This window comes from Bubalus bubalis, chromosome 5, assembly GCF_019923935.1.
Source record: "Bubalus bubalis isolate 160015118507 breed Murrah chromosome 5, NDDB_SH_1, whole genome shotgun sequence".
Taxonomy (NCBI): domain Eukaryota; kingdom Metazoa; phylum Chordata; class Mammalia; order Artiodactyla; family Bovidae; genus Bubalus; species Bubalus bubalis.
The window spans coordinates 79767018-79784220 of NC_059161.1; the positions used below are offsets into that span (position 1 = coordinate 79767018).

General features: G+C 47.8%; 1 protein-coding gene across 7 annotated transcripts in view; it reads right to left on the reverse strand.

The window, feature by feature from the left end:
* ATP2B4 (ATPase plasma membrane Ca2+ transporting 4) overlaps window positions 1-17203 on the reverse strand; it is a 103187-nt gene that overhangs the window by 12347 nt on the left and 73637 nt on the right. For 6 of the 7 annotated variants that reach the window (XM_044943326.2, XM_006072398.4, XM_006072397.4 and 3 more), the window contains 9 exons: window positions 16693-16924; window positions 15414-15593; window positions 14655-14742; window positions 13911-14017; window positions 6531-6722; window positions 5883-6096; window positions 5129-5340; window positions 4071-4178; window positions 1052-1228 (listed from right to left, as the gene is read on the reverse strand). In XM_044943326.2, coding sequence (XP_044799261.1) covers window positions 1052-1228; window positions 4071-4178; window positions 5129-5340; window positions 5883-6096; window positions 6531-6722; window positions 13911-14017; window positions 14655-14742; window positions 15414-15593; window positions 16693-16924 — 1510 coding nt within the window. Of the gene's footprint in view, window positions 1-1051; window positions 1229-3330; window positions 3909-4070; window positions 4179-5128; window positions 5341-5882; window positions 6097-6530; window positions 6723-13910; window positions 14018-14654; window positions 14743-15413; window positions 15594-16692; window positions 16925-17203 lie in introns of those variants that run through there. The other variant, XM_044943325.2, reaches the window with a different exon arrangement.

Sequence of the window (17203 nt, forward strand, 5' to 3'; positions counted from 1 at the left end):
CCTTAGAATATTCATTTCGCCTTTCTTCCCTAGAAAGTGGTGGGTTTGACAAAGGAACTTTTGAAACCACCTGCAGTGCTGTTTAGAGGATGAAATTTACTTCTGGGATCTCTAGCCAATCTGCAGAGATGCATAGGCCTGTTCTCTGGAGAACACCTTTGAGAACTTGGGGATTTACAGGTCCCTGAGATAGGAAATTTTAGGACTAACACAATAGAGGTAGGTGAGGTAAGAATAGGGAAGTGTTAAGATTATCAATACCTAGACCAGGCCATTTACCCAGGAAAAGGTAGCTACAGTTGCTGCATGAAAGGTGGGGAGAAAAGTTACTGTAGGGCTAGAGGCAAGGGACTTAAGAGCGGCAGGAGCAGCTTCTATCCCATTTCAGAGATCGCAGGAAGGGAAATGGTGTGAAGAAATTATAGCCTCCTCTTTTCTGGGGAGAAAATCTGAACCTGTAAAAGACACTCAGGCACTGAGAGACTACTGTTATTTATATATACTTAGCAATAAGGTTCCCCATCATGGTCTTACATTTTGAGTGGGGAAGACATAAAAGAGTGAGTTTCTTTTACAAAGATCCTCCAGATACACCTACATTCCCTTAATAGCAGCTTGAGGATGTACAATAAATGTTGGGGATGATGGTACAGAGATACTGTCTGAACCCTTTCTTCTGCAGGGTCAGGAAAGACTCTGAACATTTCCCACTGGAGGTTAGGCCTGGTGCTTACAAGAGACTGTAAGCAGGAAGCTTGCCTAGCCGTGGGTGGGAAGTGGCCTTCAGACAAACCCAAAGCTAGAGGACCATGCTACCAGCTGGGGTCCTGTGTTCTGGGCTCTCCACGATCACTCTCCTCTCAGAGGAGCCCAAACTGCCGCCTCTGCCTCTGTCTATTTTGAAGCAAGGGAGCTTGGGCTATCCACCAGTGAAAGGGCCTTAAGAAGGGTAGAGACACTGGCCACCAACAGCTACTGCCCTCCCAACACCTCCCAATAAAGACGGACGGCATTCCTCCTCCAGGGCAAGGACAGGCCACCATCACCATACCTGAGTCTGGATACGGTTCAGGCCCCGGAACCAGAGGATCTGGCCTCGGCGCAGCTCCATCTCTGCGTGGTCGATCTCGTCCAGCCCCTCAGCATCCTTGGTGATCTCCTCTTTGGTGGTGCCATGCCCAGCCTCCTTCAGGAACTTCAGGGATTGGGTAGGTATCGTGGAAATGACCTGAGAGCAGGTACAGCAAAAGGCGAGAAGCCAGGATCAGGGCGAGAAGAGCTGTCACTCGGCTGCGTGGGTCAGGCTCTGGGCAAGTCACGCTTGGCCCCAGCACCCCTCTCCTTGGGAGGGACAGCAGAGGGAGAAGCACCAGCCCGCCTAGGCCAGCATCTGCCAGGGCCCGACCTCTGTCTGCATTTGTCTCCCATGTCCGAAGGAGAACTTAAATTCTAGTATCTGACCAGCATCTGCCTTGTGACACACTTTATTCTCCTCCTCCTGTCTCAGTTCTCTGTTTTCATTTTGCAGTCTGTCTCTTAAGGGAATGCGTGCTACACGGTGGGAATGCATGCTACACGGTGGGAATGCGTGCTACACGATGGGAATGCGTGCTACACAGTGGGAATGCGTGCTACACGGTGGGAATGCATGGTACACAGTGGGAATGTGTGCTACATGGTGGGAATGTGTGGTATAGGGTGGGAATGCGTGCTACATGGTGGGAATGCGTGGTACACAGTGGGAATGTGTGCTACACGGTGGGAATGCGTGCTACACGGTGGGAATGCGTGCTACACGATGGGAATGCGTGCTACACGGTGGGAATGCGTGCTACACGGTGGGAATGCGTGGTACACAGTGGGAATGCGTGCTACATGGTGGGAATGTGTGGTATAGGGTGGGAATGCGTGCTACATGGTGGGAATGCGTGGTACACAGTGGGAATGTGTGCTACACGGTGGGAATGCGTGCTACACAGTGGGAATGCGTGCTACATGGTGGGAATGTGTGGTATAGGGTGGGAATGCGTGCTACATGGTGGGAATGCGTGGTACACAGTGGGAATGTGTGCTACACGGTGGGAATGCGTGCTACACGGTGGGAATGCGTGCTACACGATGGGAATGCGTGCTACACGGTGGGAATGCATGCTACACGGTGGGAATGCGTGCTACACGGTGGGAATGCGTGCTACACGGTGGGAATGTGTGGTACACAGTGGGAATGCGTGCTACACGGTCGGAATGTGTGGTACACAGTGGGAATGCGTGCTACATGGTGGGAATGCGTGGTACACAGTGGGAATGCGTGCTACACGGTGGGAATGCATGGTACACGGTGGGAATGTGTGGTATAGGGTGGGAATGCGTGCTACATGGTGGGAATGCGTGGTACACAGTGGGAATGCATGGTACACGGTGGGAATGCGTGCTACAGGGTGGGAATGCATGGTACATAGTGGGAGGGGACACAGACAAGAATCTGGGGCAAAATACGGCTGGGGACAAGATGGTCACAATGTGTGTGTGTGCACAAGGGGGACGGAAGGCTGTCGGAGGGGAGGGGTCCTCTTCTCAGTTTGCACATGCTAAGTGATTCCTCTTTTATAAAACTACAGTGAGAGGACCCTGAAGGTCTTCCTGGGCTTCGGGTGAGAAAGTGGATGGGGCAGCCCACAGAAGGGACATATGCATGTTCTCAGAGGACATGGAGCAGGAGCTCGGGCTTGCAATTCAAAGTGAATCACTCAGTAAGCTCAGTGCCTGCTGGTCAGCTCTCCTTTACAAACAAGAAGAGGAGCAGACGGGGCTCAGCTGTGAGACAGGGCCGTGTGAGCAGCCCTACGTGGAGCCAAACGTTTGAAACAGAACGTCCACATGCTGCTTTCAGATGTTGGAAGGAGCTGTTGTGATACAGAAGGAAGGCTTCAAGGCCACATGGCCACATGTGAAACTCGATCCAGGTGAGTGTTTCAAACAGTACATGAAACAAGAGAGCTTTAGGGGCCCACTGGTAAACAAACAGCAAACAGAGCAGGTTGGAGGGACGTGTGTTAGGAACTGGGATAGGGATTAATCAGGGAGGCAACTAGGAGGTATGGAAGAAATAACCAGCAGGTCTATGGGGGAAAGCCTGCAGTCCTAGGAGGAAACTTTGGGGCCAGTTAGAGCAAAGCCTCCATTACTCAGGTGGCTGGGCACCGATCAGTGGAGACCTGGGGTCTGCAAAGCAGAAGCATAGCCCAGGGCAGAATTAATGATGAGGGGGAGTTGTAAAGTGGTACTAGGGAAGGAATCAAACTCTTATCAAACCAGATTATATTATTATAATGTTAATAGCTAACATTTATTGAAGATTTACAAGGTATTAGACATTTGTCTAAGTCATTTCTATATGGAAACTGGGTTGCTGATTAAGAATGATTTACAATGGCCTTGCTATCCTGAGTTGAGGAAACTGAGGCAGAGCTGCTATGAAACGTACTTCGCTAAGATGCAGTCTGTAAAAAACAACCAGGATTCAAACCAAGGTAGGCGGTTGCTAAGTCTGGGCTTTTAACCGTACGCTAGACTGCTTCTCCAGAGACCGCGTGAGTCTGAATTTATCTTAGGTGATGGTCAGGCATTCGTCCTGGATAAGGTGATGGTGAGAAGCAGCGGAGGCAAGGGAGTCCTGCAGCATGATGCAGAGCACGCACAACCACACTGCAGCTTCACTGCAGACACGGGCTTTGTAAACGCTCTGCTTCTAAGACCCTTACTTTCTTCCTTTTTTTTAAGCAAAATTAGCACTGAAAATTTCCACTTCCATCTCAGAGAAGCTAAGGGATTTGTCTGTCTCCAGGCATGATTAGGGAAGAGATCAGAAGCCTCTGAAGTGGCGGGCACTAATCATTCTGCTTGGAATCCTGCAAGATGGAAAGAACCTGAAAACCTGGTGGCAGAGGAAACGGGGAAGCAGAACACGAAGGTCTGGAGCTGGGGGTCTCCAAAGCCGCTCGTTCCATCTCATCTAGGGGAGGGGAGGTCTGCCGGCCATGCAACCGCGGGAAGGGTGTGTCCGTACTCACCTGGCCCCACAACAGCTCTCCAATACCAATGAAGAGGCACCAGAACCACTGGGACAGGGTGAGCTTCGTACAACTGAAGGGTTTGCCCCCAAATTCCACGATGATGATCTAGAACAGACAGAGAGGCAGCCTGTGACTGGGAGGCAAGTAACAGGTAGCCAGCCCTCTAGTCAAGGCCACCAAAGCCACGTCAGCTCCCTGCCCCGGGATCCCTGCGGTGCAAACCCTGGTCTGCTTGCTGGGGAAGGAGAAAGAAGAGACCCAGATTGGGGGAAGGGAAGACAGCCACCAACAGTCTTTGCAGAACCTTCTGAAGGGGAGTTTCCAGTCACTACGAACACTATTGATGCAAAGGCGAGCGGATCAAGGGGAGCTAAGGGCTTCCTGTGACTGAAGCCAACAGCGACAGAGAAGGGAAACTTAGGAAGGGTGCAAGTAAGGAAGAGGCAGACTCTCTTGTGCTCATCATCTCTTGCATGGCACCTGTCTTGGGATATCTCTGACGGTGGCTCGATCCTTTCACCAGCAGGGCAGTCATGCCCTTGACTCCAGTCTCACAGAAAGAATCCACACCAGGCTTATCTGCAACTACATGTGGCACCATGCCATTTTTCTCCTTTACTTTTGAACCGTGTAGCATTTTGTACCACGAGCCCTTTCAGAACAAAGCGGCAGGGACAGAGAGACGCCTATTCGGCACCTGCATGCACATTTCGAGTGCACTGGTACGAGGCATGAAAGGGGTTAGAAGACAGTGACCTTCCTCCCGGTCACTATGTTAAATTTCTGTGTTCTAGAAAGTTAAGGAAAGAATTCTACAAGTTTTATTTTATTCACTACCAACATGCTGCCGTGCACTGGAGCACTTGACACAGAGGGATCCAATTCTAGAGAAATGAGCAAATGAGAACCAGCTGGGAACCCCAAAGGGTGCAACCCACAGCCTAGGTCCCTAGCCATCCCCTACTCCTCTTCTGGGGCACCCAGGGAATCCTGGCTTCCAGCGTCTGGCCTTTATCTTCCCAGACCTTCTATCCCAATCCTAGCTAGAATCTCACCTGGCTGATGAATGTGCCCAACACCACTGAGCAGAAGATGAGATTGCGGAAGATGCCCGAGAAGACATTCCTCTCCCCGTGGATCTTGCGGGAGTTGATTTCGTTGAAGAGCTGCATGAGCACGAAGGTGTTGAAAATAATGGTGTAGTGCTGGCTGGGCGGAGAATGCAGAGGCGCTCTCCTCCCGCTGTCAATGTCAAAGAATTTCTCACCTAGTTGGGAGAGGGGTGCACCGGAAGATTGAGTACACTCTCAGGGAGGGCTGAGGTTGAGTCAAGACAGATGAGGGTTGGCGTCCATTCTAACCGGTCAGTGTTCGAGCCACACGGTCATCAGACGTTTTCGGCGTTAGCCCTGGTCTCAACATTTCTGACCTTCTCTCTGTTTGTTCCGTCAATATTTGCCTTCTTGTGGCAATGCATGGTGGTAAAATTACATGCACTGGAGTCTGGCAGACATACGTTTGAAACACAGTGCCTCTATTTACTCAATATGTGACCTAAGCTTCAGTTTTATGATCTAAAGAAAGGTATCATAAAGTTACCCCTGAGAGATTCTTAAGAGGAGTCAGAGAATGCCATAATGCACCTCGGCGCGGGAACGGAGGTGAACTCAGTGCGCGAAGATGCTACCGCCCTGCTGGCTCAGCCTGCGCCCTGCTCCTTCCTCCTCTTGGGCCCATCTCTGCCCGTCTGTCTCTCGCACTCTACATGCCGGCCCCCACCCCATCCTCCCCAACCTCCCCGTGGCTCACCCGCAAAGACAAGGAAAAAGATGACGGTGAGCTGATAGACGGCGTGACCCAGGATGTTCTTCATCATGGTGCGCGAGATCAGAGGCTTATTGCGGCCGTAGGGCCGGCGCTTCAGCAGAGAGTCTGTAGGAGGCTCTGTGGCCAGGGCCAGTGAGGCAAAGGTGTCCATGATTAGATTAACCCACAACATCTGCACGGCCTTCAGCGGGGAATCCTGGCAGGAAGAAGAACCACTCCTTTTAGCTTGCCTTGCAGACTACCCCTCGCCTCACTCGTCAGCCTCACCTTTGCCCCTGAAAGGGCCTACCTCCTGCTATCCAGCTGAGTCACACTTGAAACTTATTTAACCTCTTTGAGCCTTGGGTGCTTCACCTGTAAAACGGGGATAATACCTACTCTGCAAGGCTGTTGTTGAAGATCAGAGAACCACAAATAAGTGCTTATCATGCTGGCTAACATGTAAGTGCTGCGTTAATGGTGAATACATGATCATCCTCCCACAGGAGCAGATGCAGACTCGGGAGAGCGAACTCCTGCCCCAACACCCCTGCAGAAACGCTGGGCCTTGCTCCTCAGCCGACACACTGTAACGTCACACCCCTTGTTCCTTGGCCCCAGCCTCATCCCTCCCATCTCAGCTCATCCCACCTGGGTGATGCAGGCTCCAGTGAAGGCCACGATCACGGCCACCACGTTGACGGTGAGCTGGAACTGCAGGAACTTGGAGATGCTGTCATAGACGTTCCGTCCCCACATCACCGCCTTCACGATGCTGGTGAAGTTGTCGTCTGTTAGGATGATGTCGGAGGCCTCCTTTGCCACATCTGTGCCTGCAATACCCTTAGGTAAGAGGGGGGAGGAAAACAGTGAGGAACTGGAAAAGGAGCTCATCTGTATTTGGAACCCATTTCCTGAACTCCAAGAAGCTTCAGAACTCGGCACAAACATCAGAGGGCACAGCAGCCACACGAGTTCTACAGACTAAACCACCATGTTCTGGTCTTCTCTCCCAGAGGAAAGGAAGGGGAAGGTGCCGCTGTGACTCGTGGAAAAGGGCACCAGGCCACGATGCCAGCACCGCACTCCAGAACTGAGACTGGAAATCACAGGCACATTTGATATTCCGGTCTCCTGTCCTGCCTACTTCTCCAACTCAGAAAGCAATTAGAAGATAGGGGAAAAGTCCTTTCTGTTCTACCTTCAAATTAAATATCCACTTTAAATCCTTATGTCCCCCACACCTTCAAGTCACCCTACGTTCTTTCCTAGAAGGAGCAGTCCAGCAGCATGGTTCAGATATCCTGTCCTTATTCAAAATCCTATTTCTGGGGAACCACTCAGTTCAGTTCAGTTCAGTCGCTCAGTCGTGTCTGACTCTTTGCCACTCGAGGTTTGTAAATAGACATACCAGTGGTTGAAAGCAGAGCTTGAGAAACAGTAAACTTTCTGATCAGGTAGTCAAAGCCTTCAACAAGTGAACTCTGGTTCATTTTCCAAACTGCTCTTATATAAGCTTTCTGCTCAAAACCTACTAATTTATTCATAACTCCCTGAATTCTCTCATTCACTTCGAGAGTTCAGTCTTCTACTTACACCCTTTGTCCAAGCCTGGAACATCCTCTTTCCCCTTCCATTTAAATCCTATCTATCCTTAATAAAGTGAGAGTTGCTCAGTCGTGTCCGACATCTATCCTTAAGGCCCCTGTAAATTAATTAAGCCCTGCTTGCTAAACAAAGCTGTTCCTAACACCCCCGGACCATACTTCTATGCCATGTCTTACAGCCCCTAAAACCTACAGAGGAGCTTGTTTGTGAATCTGACCTGTACCATTAGATTATTTGTTCTGTTTACCTGGTAATATTATTTTCCTATCCAGATTGCAACAAATGAATATCTGTTAGATACACTATATAATTCAATTTCCCTTTCAGAAGATTCTCTCATATATCCACATAATTCTGTACTATGCAGTATTAGAAGAAAGAAGAGAAAGAAAAGAAAGAAAGAAAGGATGTCTTTAAATAAGTACTACTATGGAATAATCTCCTAGTTAGGTTGTTAAATGAAAAACAGCAAGGTGGAAAAAAAAAAAGAGTATATAGTGTGTATACAGATAAATATAGCTAAGTGTCACTTATTTAAGACAATGGGATATAAATATACTACACATGTGATTGTATTTTTAAAGGAGCAAACAGAAGGATAAACCAAAAATCAAAGATGCTATCTGTGGAATTAAGAAGGAGGCAACAGGCTAGAGGTGACAGGGATGGAAGCTAGACTTCTATAAATAGATCTTGTTCTATATACTTTAGTTTAGAATTATGTAACTACTTCATATAGGTATAAAACAACATTAAGTTTAAAATAAGCAATCTCAAAAAATGGGAAAACAAAAAAAAACCAACCCAACACATGATATAAATGAACTGGTATAACCAGTTGATAGCAAACCACACAAAATGAAAAGTTCTAAATGACTTTTTGAAAAACACAGTACTTTGATCCTACCTCTGTAGTAGGATATACCTACAGGATAAAAAGAACTATAAGAAAAATCTTTAACTGTTTTTAGTACAGTAATGGAGAAGGCAATGGCACCCCACTCCAGTACTCTTGCCTGGAAAATCCCATGGACGGAGGAGCCTGGTAGGCTGCAGTCCATGGGGTCGTTAAAAGTTGGACATGACTGAATGACTTCACTTTCACTTTTCCTTTCATGCATCGGAGAAGGAAATGGCAACCCACTCCAGTGTTCTTGCCTGGAGAATCCCAGGGACGGGGAGCCTGGTGGGCTGCCGTCTATGGGGTCGCAAAGAGTCGGACACGACTGCAGTGACTTAGCAGCAGAAGCAGCAGTACAGTAATTGTATTATTATTGCTATCTTGAGACTATTACATATATATTAGGATAAAGCAAATAATAATTATGTTAATACCCTTAGATGGATGTAAAATCAGGGAAGTAAAATTAGGAAGTTAGTTCTAGAATTCTAAATTTGAATTGGAAATGCCAATATGAATTCATGAAGTATTCTACCTTTAAAACAAAGAAACACAAAACCAAAAAGCGATATGAAAGACGTATTTCCTAGCTTTGTCCAATGAAAAGTTCTAGAAACAATAATTTACTCAGAAGTAAAGAACATCCTGACATTCAGATTGTGTTCTCTAAATACCATTTCTCACTAAAATGAAGCAGAACTCCTTTGAAAAGTGGATGATTCTAGATCTAGGACAAGAAATATGCATGACGGATGTGGAACATCTTATCATGTAAGAGATCAGGAACGCTATTACACAGAGAATTGAGGTTATACTCAAAGTGCTTAGCAGTGTGGAAGAGGCTAATGATGGGTATGAACATCAAAATAATATGGGCAATGGACGGAAACATATCACATATGTTCAAAACAATATGAGCTCATAATGATATTTTAAAAAAACAGACAATTAACTTTTAGTAGTTTCAGTTCAGTTCAGTTGCTCGGTCGTGTCCAACTCTGCGACCCCATGAATCGCAGCATGCCAGGCCTCCCTGTCCATCACCAACTCCCGGGGTTCACTCAAACTCACATCCATAGAGTCGGTGATGCCATCCAGCCATCTCATCCTCTGTCGTCCCCTTCTCCTCCTGCCCCCAATCCCTCCCAGCATCAGAGTCTTTTCCAAGGAGTCAACTCTTTGCATGAGGTTCATTGGACAACTTTGGAGGATCCCCCAAAAATCAACTCATTGCTTTGGGAACTGGTAAATAGTGGAGAAAAATCAAGCATTTAACCTATCTTTCACATAGGAGCTGAACCAAAGGGTTGATGAGGGTAATTTTCTTTTTATAGAAGTATTCAAGGTAATAAATAAAGAAAATCAGAACACTGTCATATTGCAGCCCTTAGTGAAAGATGGGGTGTAGAATCTGACTGCTCGTACAACTAAATACTACTTTATAGGAAATACAAGGGCACGTTAAAGGACATAGGGATATAATCAACAAAATCCATGATGTGGTATATCCTACATAGAAAAACAAACTGTTTCCTTCAAAATCAAATAGCTAGGAAAAAATATGCAAAGGCTTGTGCAGAAAAGAATTAACATAGCATGGCTGAGACTGCTATCTTGCGAAACGTCTGTTTGCAAGGTTGACGCTTGGTTAGCATCTGGTAACTTGGCTCTCAGAATGCTCTCAGTCAACATTAACTGAAAATTAGTTAGTGATTCACTAGTTTTTCTTATTTTCCATTGAAAACCTGCTTCCTTCTAGGAGTCTGGAATCTTAGCATATGCTGGGTTGATGGTGCTTATATGGCCAACCTTAATAGAACTCTAGGGTACCAAGTGTCTGATGTGTCTCTCTGGGCAGAAACATCACCTGCATCGCTACATTTTCGTTGCTAGGGAAAGCAGGCGCTCTTTTTGACCCCCTCACAGCAGGGAGCAATCACAGGAAGCCTGCATGTGGATTCCAGACCCTGTCTGTGACTCTGTTTTACTAGATTCTTCGTATACCAGTGGATTAAATCTTAGCCATGAGCACAGTTAGAGGCCCCATCCCCTGAGCCCTTCCACTGAATCCACAAATGTAAAGGGTGGTCTTCGGAACCCCTGACACGTAGGTCCTGTGGGGTCAGTCAGTGGTTCTCAAACTTTAGGATGCGTGAGAATCACCCAGAGGGTCTGTTCAAACACAGACTGCTGGGCCCCCACTGCAAGGTTTCTGACTCAGTAGATCTGGGGTGAGGCCTGAAAAATCTGCATTTCTGTAGGTTTCCAGGCGGAGGCAGAAGAGCGCACTTCAGGAACTACTATTATAGATTCATACATTTAAGACATATATCAACCAACCGCAGTGTATGGATCTTGTTTGGATTCCAATTTGGACAAATAATTTAGAAAAACAAAAAACTTATGAAGAGAAATGTGAACATGGACTAGATAGCTAATGATAGCAAGGGATCAATATTGCTGTGAGACAATGGCATACGATTCTTTTAAATATATTTTATTGATACATATTTCTCTTCCAGAGACACATACTGGATGAAATGATATAACATCTTGGAAATGTTTTGGAGTAAGCCAGCTGGAGAAGGGGGAATGCATATGTGTGGGCCAACACTGGCCCACCCAGCAAGATTTATTCTGGGTAACAGGTACACGGGGAGTCAATAAACTATTCTATTTTTGTATGTTCTTGAAATTCCCTAGGATAAAAACATTTAAAATTTATTTTCTGGGTAAAGAGAGCACCCTAAATATAGATTTCTTCTTGAATCACCTTCTACTGCTTAAAAATCACCAACAGTTCAAAATGTATGGGAAGCTTACAATCATTACCTACTTCAATGTGAGAATGTACTTTGCTATCTGAGGGCTTCTAAATGTCCCTGAGCATTACAATCAACAAGTGTACCTATTAAGAAAAACCTAGATTTCTGTTTGGGCTCCAAAATCACTGCGGATGGTGACTGTAGTCACAAAATTAAAAGACGCGTGCTCCTTGAAAGAAAAGCTATGACCAACCTAGACAGCATATTAAAATGCAGAGACATTACTTGGCCAACAAAGGTATGTCTAGTCAAGGCTATGGTTTTTCCAGTGGTCATGTATGGATGTGAGACTGGACCATAAAGAAGGCTGAGTTCCGAAGAATTAATGCTTTCAAACTGCAGTGATGGAGAAGACTCTTGAGAGTCCCTTGGACAGCAAGGAGATCAAACAAATCCATCCTAAAGGAAATCAACCCTGAATATTCATTGGAAGGGCTGATGCTGAAGGTGAAACTTCAATACTTTGGCCACTTGATGCGAAGAGCTGACTCACTGGAAAAGACCCTGATGCTGGGAAAGACTGAGGGCAGGAGGAGAAGGGGATGACAAAGGATGAGATAGTTGGATGGCATCACTGACTCGATGGACAAGAGTTTGAGCAAACTCCAGGAGGTGGTGATGGACAGGGAAGCCTGGTGTGCGGCAGTCCGTGGGGTCACAAAGAGTCGGCCATAACTTGGCAAATGAACAACAACATACATTCTGGGACCTGGCCCAGATGCTATTGAATCAACATAGCTGACTGTCGAACCTTGAAATATGTGATTTAAATCAACTTTCTAAGTGACTCTGATGCTCCTGGCCTCATAAGCAGAGTGATGAACAGCGCTAACTACAGAATAAACACTTTCCATATGGAATGTGAATTTTCTCTAGTGTGCCTAGGCAGACAATATTATCATATTCATGGGTAAGTTTCAGTTTGTCTTATTTTCCTGGGTAATGAAACCTCGTGATTTCCCTGTCTTCATACTTCATGAGTCCCTCATTATATATGGTGTGATCACTGACCTAGAGCCAGACATCCTGGAATGTGAAGTCAAGTGGGCCTTAGGAAGCATCACTACGAACAAAGCTAGTGGAGGTGATGGAATTCCAGTTGAGCTATTTCAAATCCTGAAAGATGATGCTGTGAAAGTGCTGCACTCAATATGCCAGCAAATTTGGAAAACTCAGCAGTGGCCACAGGACTGGAAAAGGTCAGTTTTCATTCCAATCTCAAAGAAAGGCAATGCCAAAAAATGCTCAAACTACCGCACAATTGCACTCATCTCACATGCTAGTAAAGTAATGCTCAAAATTCTCCAAGCCAGGCTTCAGCAATATGTCAACTGTGAACTTCCTGATGTTCAAGCTGGTTTTAGAAAAGGCAGAGGAACCAGAAATCAAATTGCCAACATCTGCTGGATCATGGAAAAAGCAAGAGAGTTCCAGAAAAACATCTATTTCTGCTTTCTTGACTATGCCAAAGCCTTTGACTGTGTGGATCACAAGAAACTGTGCAAAATTCTGAAAGAGATAGGAATACCAGACCACCTGACCTGCCTCTTGAGAAATCTGTATCAGGTCAGGAAGCAACAGTTAGAACTGGACATGGAACAACTGACTGGTTCCAAATAGGAAAAGGAGTACGTCAAGGCTGTATATTGTCACCCTGCTTATTCAACTTATGTGCAGAGTACATCATGAGAAACGCTGGACTGGAAGAAACACAAGCTGGAATCAAGATTGCCTAGAGAAATATCAATAACCTCAGATATGCATATGACACCACCCTTATGGCAGAAAGTGAAGAGGAACTAAAAAGCCTCTTGATGAAAGTTAAAGTGGAGAGTGAAAAAGTTGGCTTAAGGCTCAACATTCAGAAAACAAAGATCATGGCATCCAGTCCCATCACTTCATGGGAAATAGATGGGGAAACCGTGGAAACAGTGTCAGACTTTATTTTGGGGGGCTCCAAAATCACTGCAGATGGTGATTGCAGCCATGAAATTAAAAGACTTACTCCTTGGAAGGAAAGTTATGACCAACCTAGATAGCATATTCAAAAGCAGAGACATTACTTTGCCAACAAAGGTCTGCTTAGTCAAGGCTATGGTTTTTCCTGCGGTCATGTATGTATGTGAGAGTTGGACTGTGAAGAAGGCTGAATGCCAAAGAATTGATGCTTTTGAACTGTGGTATTGGAGAAGACTCTTGAGAGTCCCTTGGACTGCAAGGAGATCCAACCAGTCCATTGTGAAGGAGATCAGCCCTGGGATTTCTTTGGAAGGAATGATGCTAAAGCTGAAACTCCAGTATTTTGGCCACCTCATGCGAAGAGTTGACTCATTGAAAAAGACCCTGATGCTGGGAGGGATTGAGGGCAGGAGGAGAAGGGGACGGCAGAGGATGAGATGGCTGGATGGCATCACTGACTCAATGGACGTGAGTCTGAGTGAACTCCGGGAGTTGGTGATGGACAGGGAGGCCTGGTGTGCTGCGATTCATGGGGTCGCAGAGTCGGACATGACTGAGCGACTGAACTAAACTGAACTGAACTGATTGGCCAGGCAGGCAGGTGAGATGGAGTTAGAGAAAAGAGCACAAAGCGGGCTGTGAAGGTCCAGGAAGCAGAAGGGCACCAGAGCCTGTCTGGGCTTCCCACTGGTGCAGGCAGCTTGCAATCAGAGAGAGACGCTACGCTGAGCTGCTTACCATGGCAAAACCAACGTCTGCTTTCTTCAGAGCTGGGCCGTCATTGGTGCCGTCCCCGGTGACAGCCACCACCTGTCGCTGGTCCCCGACAGTGCTGTCGATGATGCCTGGGGAGACAGGCGCACCGCAGTGAGGGCGGGGACCGGTTTCCCACAAAAGATGCTTTTTCGGTCTTCCTCTCTAATCCCTGTCACTACCTCCCTTTTTTACGCTCTTTCCTTCTTTTTCCCTATGCTGGAGGTTTTATAGCGTCCCCAAATGGCAGTAAATTGTTTCACAGGTAGCAATCTAAGCTAAGAAAGTCTGACCTCATCAGATATCCTGTCAGGTACATCAAGACAGCTATTATGCAGTCAAAAAAGCACTGCATGATTTGAAGGCAGAGACCCAGAGGTTGAACGATAACACTTCCATTTACCACTTGGGCAGTCTGGATAACTTACGTGTCGTTTCAGCCTCAAACTTTCTTTTTTGCAGAATGGGAAGAGCTTAACCTGTATTGCCTAATTCCCAGTACTATCGACAAACAAGATACGATAATGTTTAAAAACAACTTCATCATATAGCTTATACTCACCAGGTGCTCAGACGTTTGCTAACCTGCATGTTCTTCCCATGAGCTGGGAAGCTCTCCTAGGCCTCCCTATTCAGGATGAGAGAGTTGCTTTGGCTTCGGTTCTTTATCTGTGCTCGCCCTGGTCTGCCTTCCTCTATCCCAGGCACCTGCTCAGGAGCCGACCTCACCTTTCACCAGCGTGTGCTTGTCAGTGGGGGAAGACCGCGCCAGCACTCGGAGCTTAGGCCAGATCTTGTCCAGCTTTTCCTGCTCTACCTGCAGCAGCAGACACACCTGGGTCAGTCAAGCTCAGAGCAGCCGCCAGGAAAGTCTCCACACGCGCCAAGCTCCTGGGGCAGCTGGTGTCCCAGGGCCCCCCAGGAGCGTGACCGTGGCCTCCAGGGAAGGCGAAGTAGCCAGCTTGTCTCCGAGGGCAGGTTCACGGATGCTGACCGTTCAGGCCCTGCTTGTCTCCTTTTCCTCCCAATTCCCTCCCTGGGAGCCAACCCCCTAGTTTTGAGACCCGTGACGGAAGGTGGGACCCTTCACTGTTGGCTGAAGTAGTGCCTCTGAGGTCTTAGCTTCAATCTCTACTTAGACCAGGAGCTGTGGCCTTCCCACACCCAGATCGTACCCTGTCACCAGCCCGAGGCCCTGCCAGTCACAGCAGGGGTGGGGTAGAGGAAAATCAGGGAAAATCATCCCACGACTGGAGAAAATGTGGAGATGTAAAAAGTGAGTCTCAAAGATAGCCTGTGAATGAATACAGTGAGAAGAAAAAATTCCCAATTTTACCGTCTGAGCAGCTTTGGTAAAAGGCACGTCTCACTATGAATAGATTTTAATTTAGAAACCATCTATATTCTCCCACCTGTCCTGGATGCCTTACACACGCATCAGCCTTCCCCTAATGAAGGAGGCTCTGATTCCCACCACCTAAAGCTCACCTCGCCCTTCTCGTTTCGGATGAGGCGATTGAATTCTTTGCCTTCTAAGCACAGAAAGTCGTCCCCGGGTGTCACGATGCCGCACTTGGTGGCGATGGCACGGGCTGTGTTGATGTTGTCCCCTGTCACCATCCTGACAGTGATGCCAGCTCGCTTGCATTTGGCGATAGCTTCTGGCACCTGCGGAGAGTGAAGCAAGCGGAAAGGAGAGGTGGGGGCGGCGAGGCCTGGCCATCGGCTTCTGCTCAGCTGTCCCTCACTGCGGACAGGAGAGAGGCACCCTGGAAGTAGAACCATGGGGTGCAGGCTGAGTCTGGTCAGCTTTATATTGCTTGGTGCCCCCTTCTGTCCTACCCATGAAACTCACATTTGAATTTGCCTTATTGCACCATGAGTTGAGGGCTTCCCAGGTGGTGCCAGTGGTAAAGAACCTGCCTGCCAATGCAGGAGACATAGGTTTGATCCCTGGGTCAGGAAGATCCCCTGGAGGAGGGCATGGCAACCACTGCAGGATTCTTGCCTGGAGAATCCCAAGGACAGAGGAGCCTGGTTGGGCTACAGTCCATGGGGTCACAGAGTCAGACACAACTGAGTGACTTGGCACGATTGCACGGGCCACGAGTAGAAGGGGAAATCTGCCTCAGGAGCCAGGTGTAAAAGCGTATTCTCTCACTTACAATCTAGATTTCTTAGCAGGCACGCTAGACCTTTTGAGATTTTACCACTGCCTTCTTTTCCAGCAGAAGTTTTAACTACCTTCCACCCCTGGCACATACTCCAACCACATCAGTTCTTTTGAGTTTGCCAACTGCATGACACCCTGTCACGCCTCCAAACGTTGCAAGTAGTGTGGAGCTACTCTACGGGCGCCTGACAAGATGTGTGGATCGAAGGGACGTGACTAGAGCCAAAGTTGGTGTCTCAATTAATCCCACCTCCTCACTATTCTTGAGTGCCAAACTGTTCTTATTAGCCCAGTGAAACCTGTGCTTCTCAGCCCATAGACGGCATGAACCACAGGAAGTGGGATTGCCACTCTGTATTACTTCAGTGAGCTTCAGCAGTTCTGTGAAGCAGGAAGCACAGCAACACCTATCCCAGCAAACGAGAAGCAGTTAGCTGACTTGCCGAAGTTTCCCCAGTCACAGCTAGAAACGGAGCTGGTACCGCGGTTCCCGTGACTCCTGCGTGGCTGCTCATTAGGTCACGTGCAGGGGCCACGGCCGCTGGAAGACTCCCCTTCATGCTTCCCAGCCCTGCTCCCAAGTCAGAGCCTCACCTCTGGGCGCACAGGGTCCTCGATGCCCACCACTGCGATACAGGTCAGCTCAGTGAGGATCTCGCTCTCGTTGTCCCACGGGGGCTCTCCATCGTTGAAATCCCGGTAAGCGATGCAGAGAGTCCGCAGCCCCTCACAGGCCATGGGCTCGATGACGGTGCGGACCATCTCATCTCGGTCCTTATTCTTGAATGGCACGGCCTCCCCCTTTTTGTCCAGGATTCGATTACACCTGGGGAGGTGCACAGTCAGAACTCAGCACCCCACCTCCCGCCCAGTGTGCTTCGACACGTTACGGACACCCTGACCACTCTGCATGACTCCTAAATACACTACTGGGTGGCCGTAATCTCCACTCATCGCCCAAAGCTGAGCCCCTGTATCCAGGGTGGGGTGGCTGATAGGTGGGCAGAACGTGTCGCTCTCCCCTGTCATCTGCTCCTACTCATCTGGGAACGCAACACCAAGAGCTGTGCGTGGGTCACCTACTCTTTTGAGCTTCTCAGGGGTA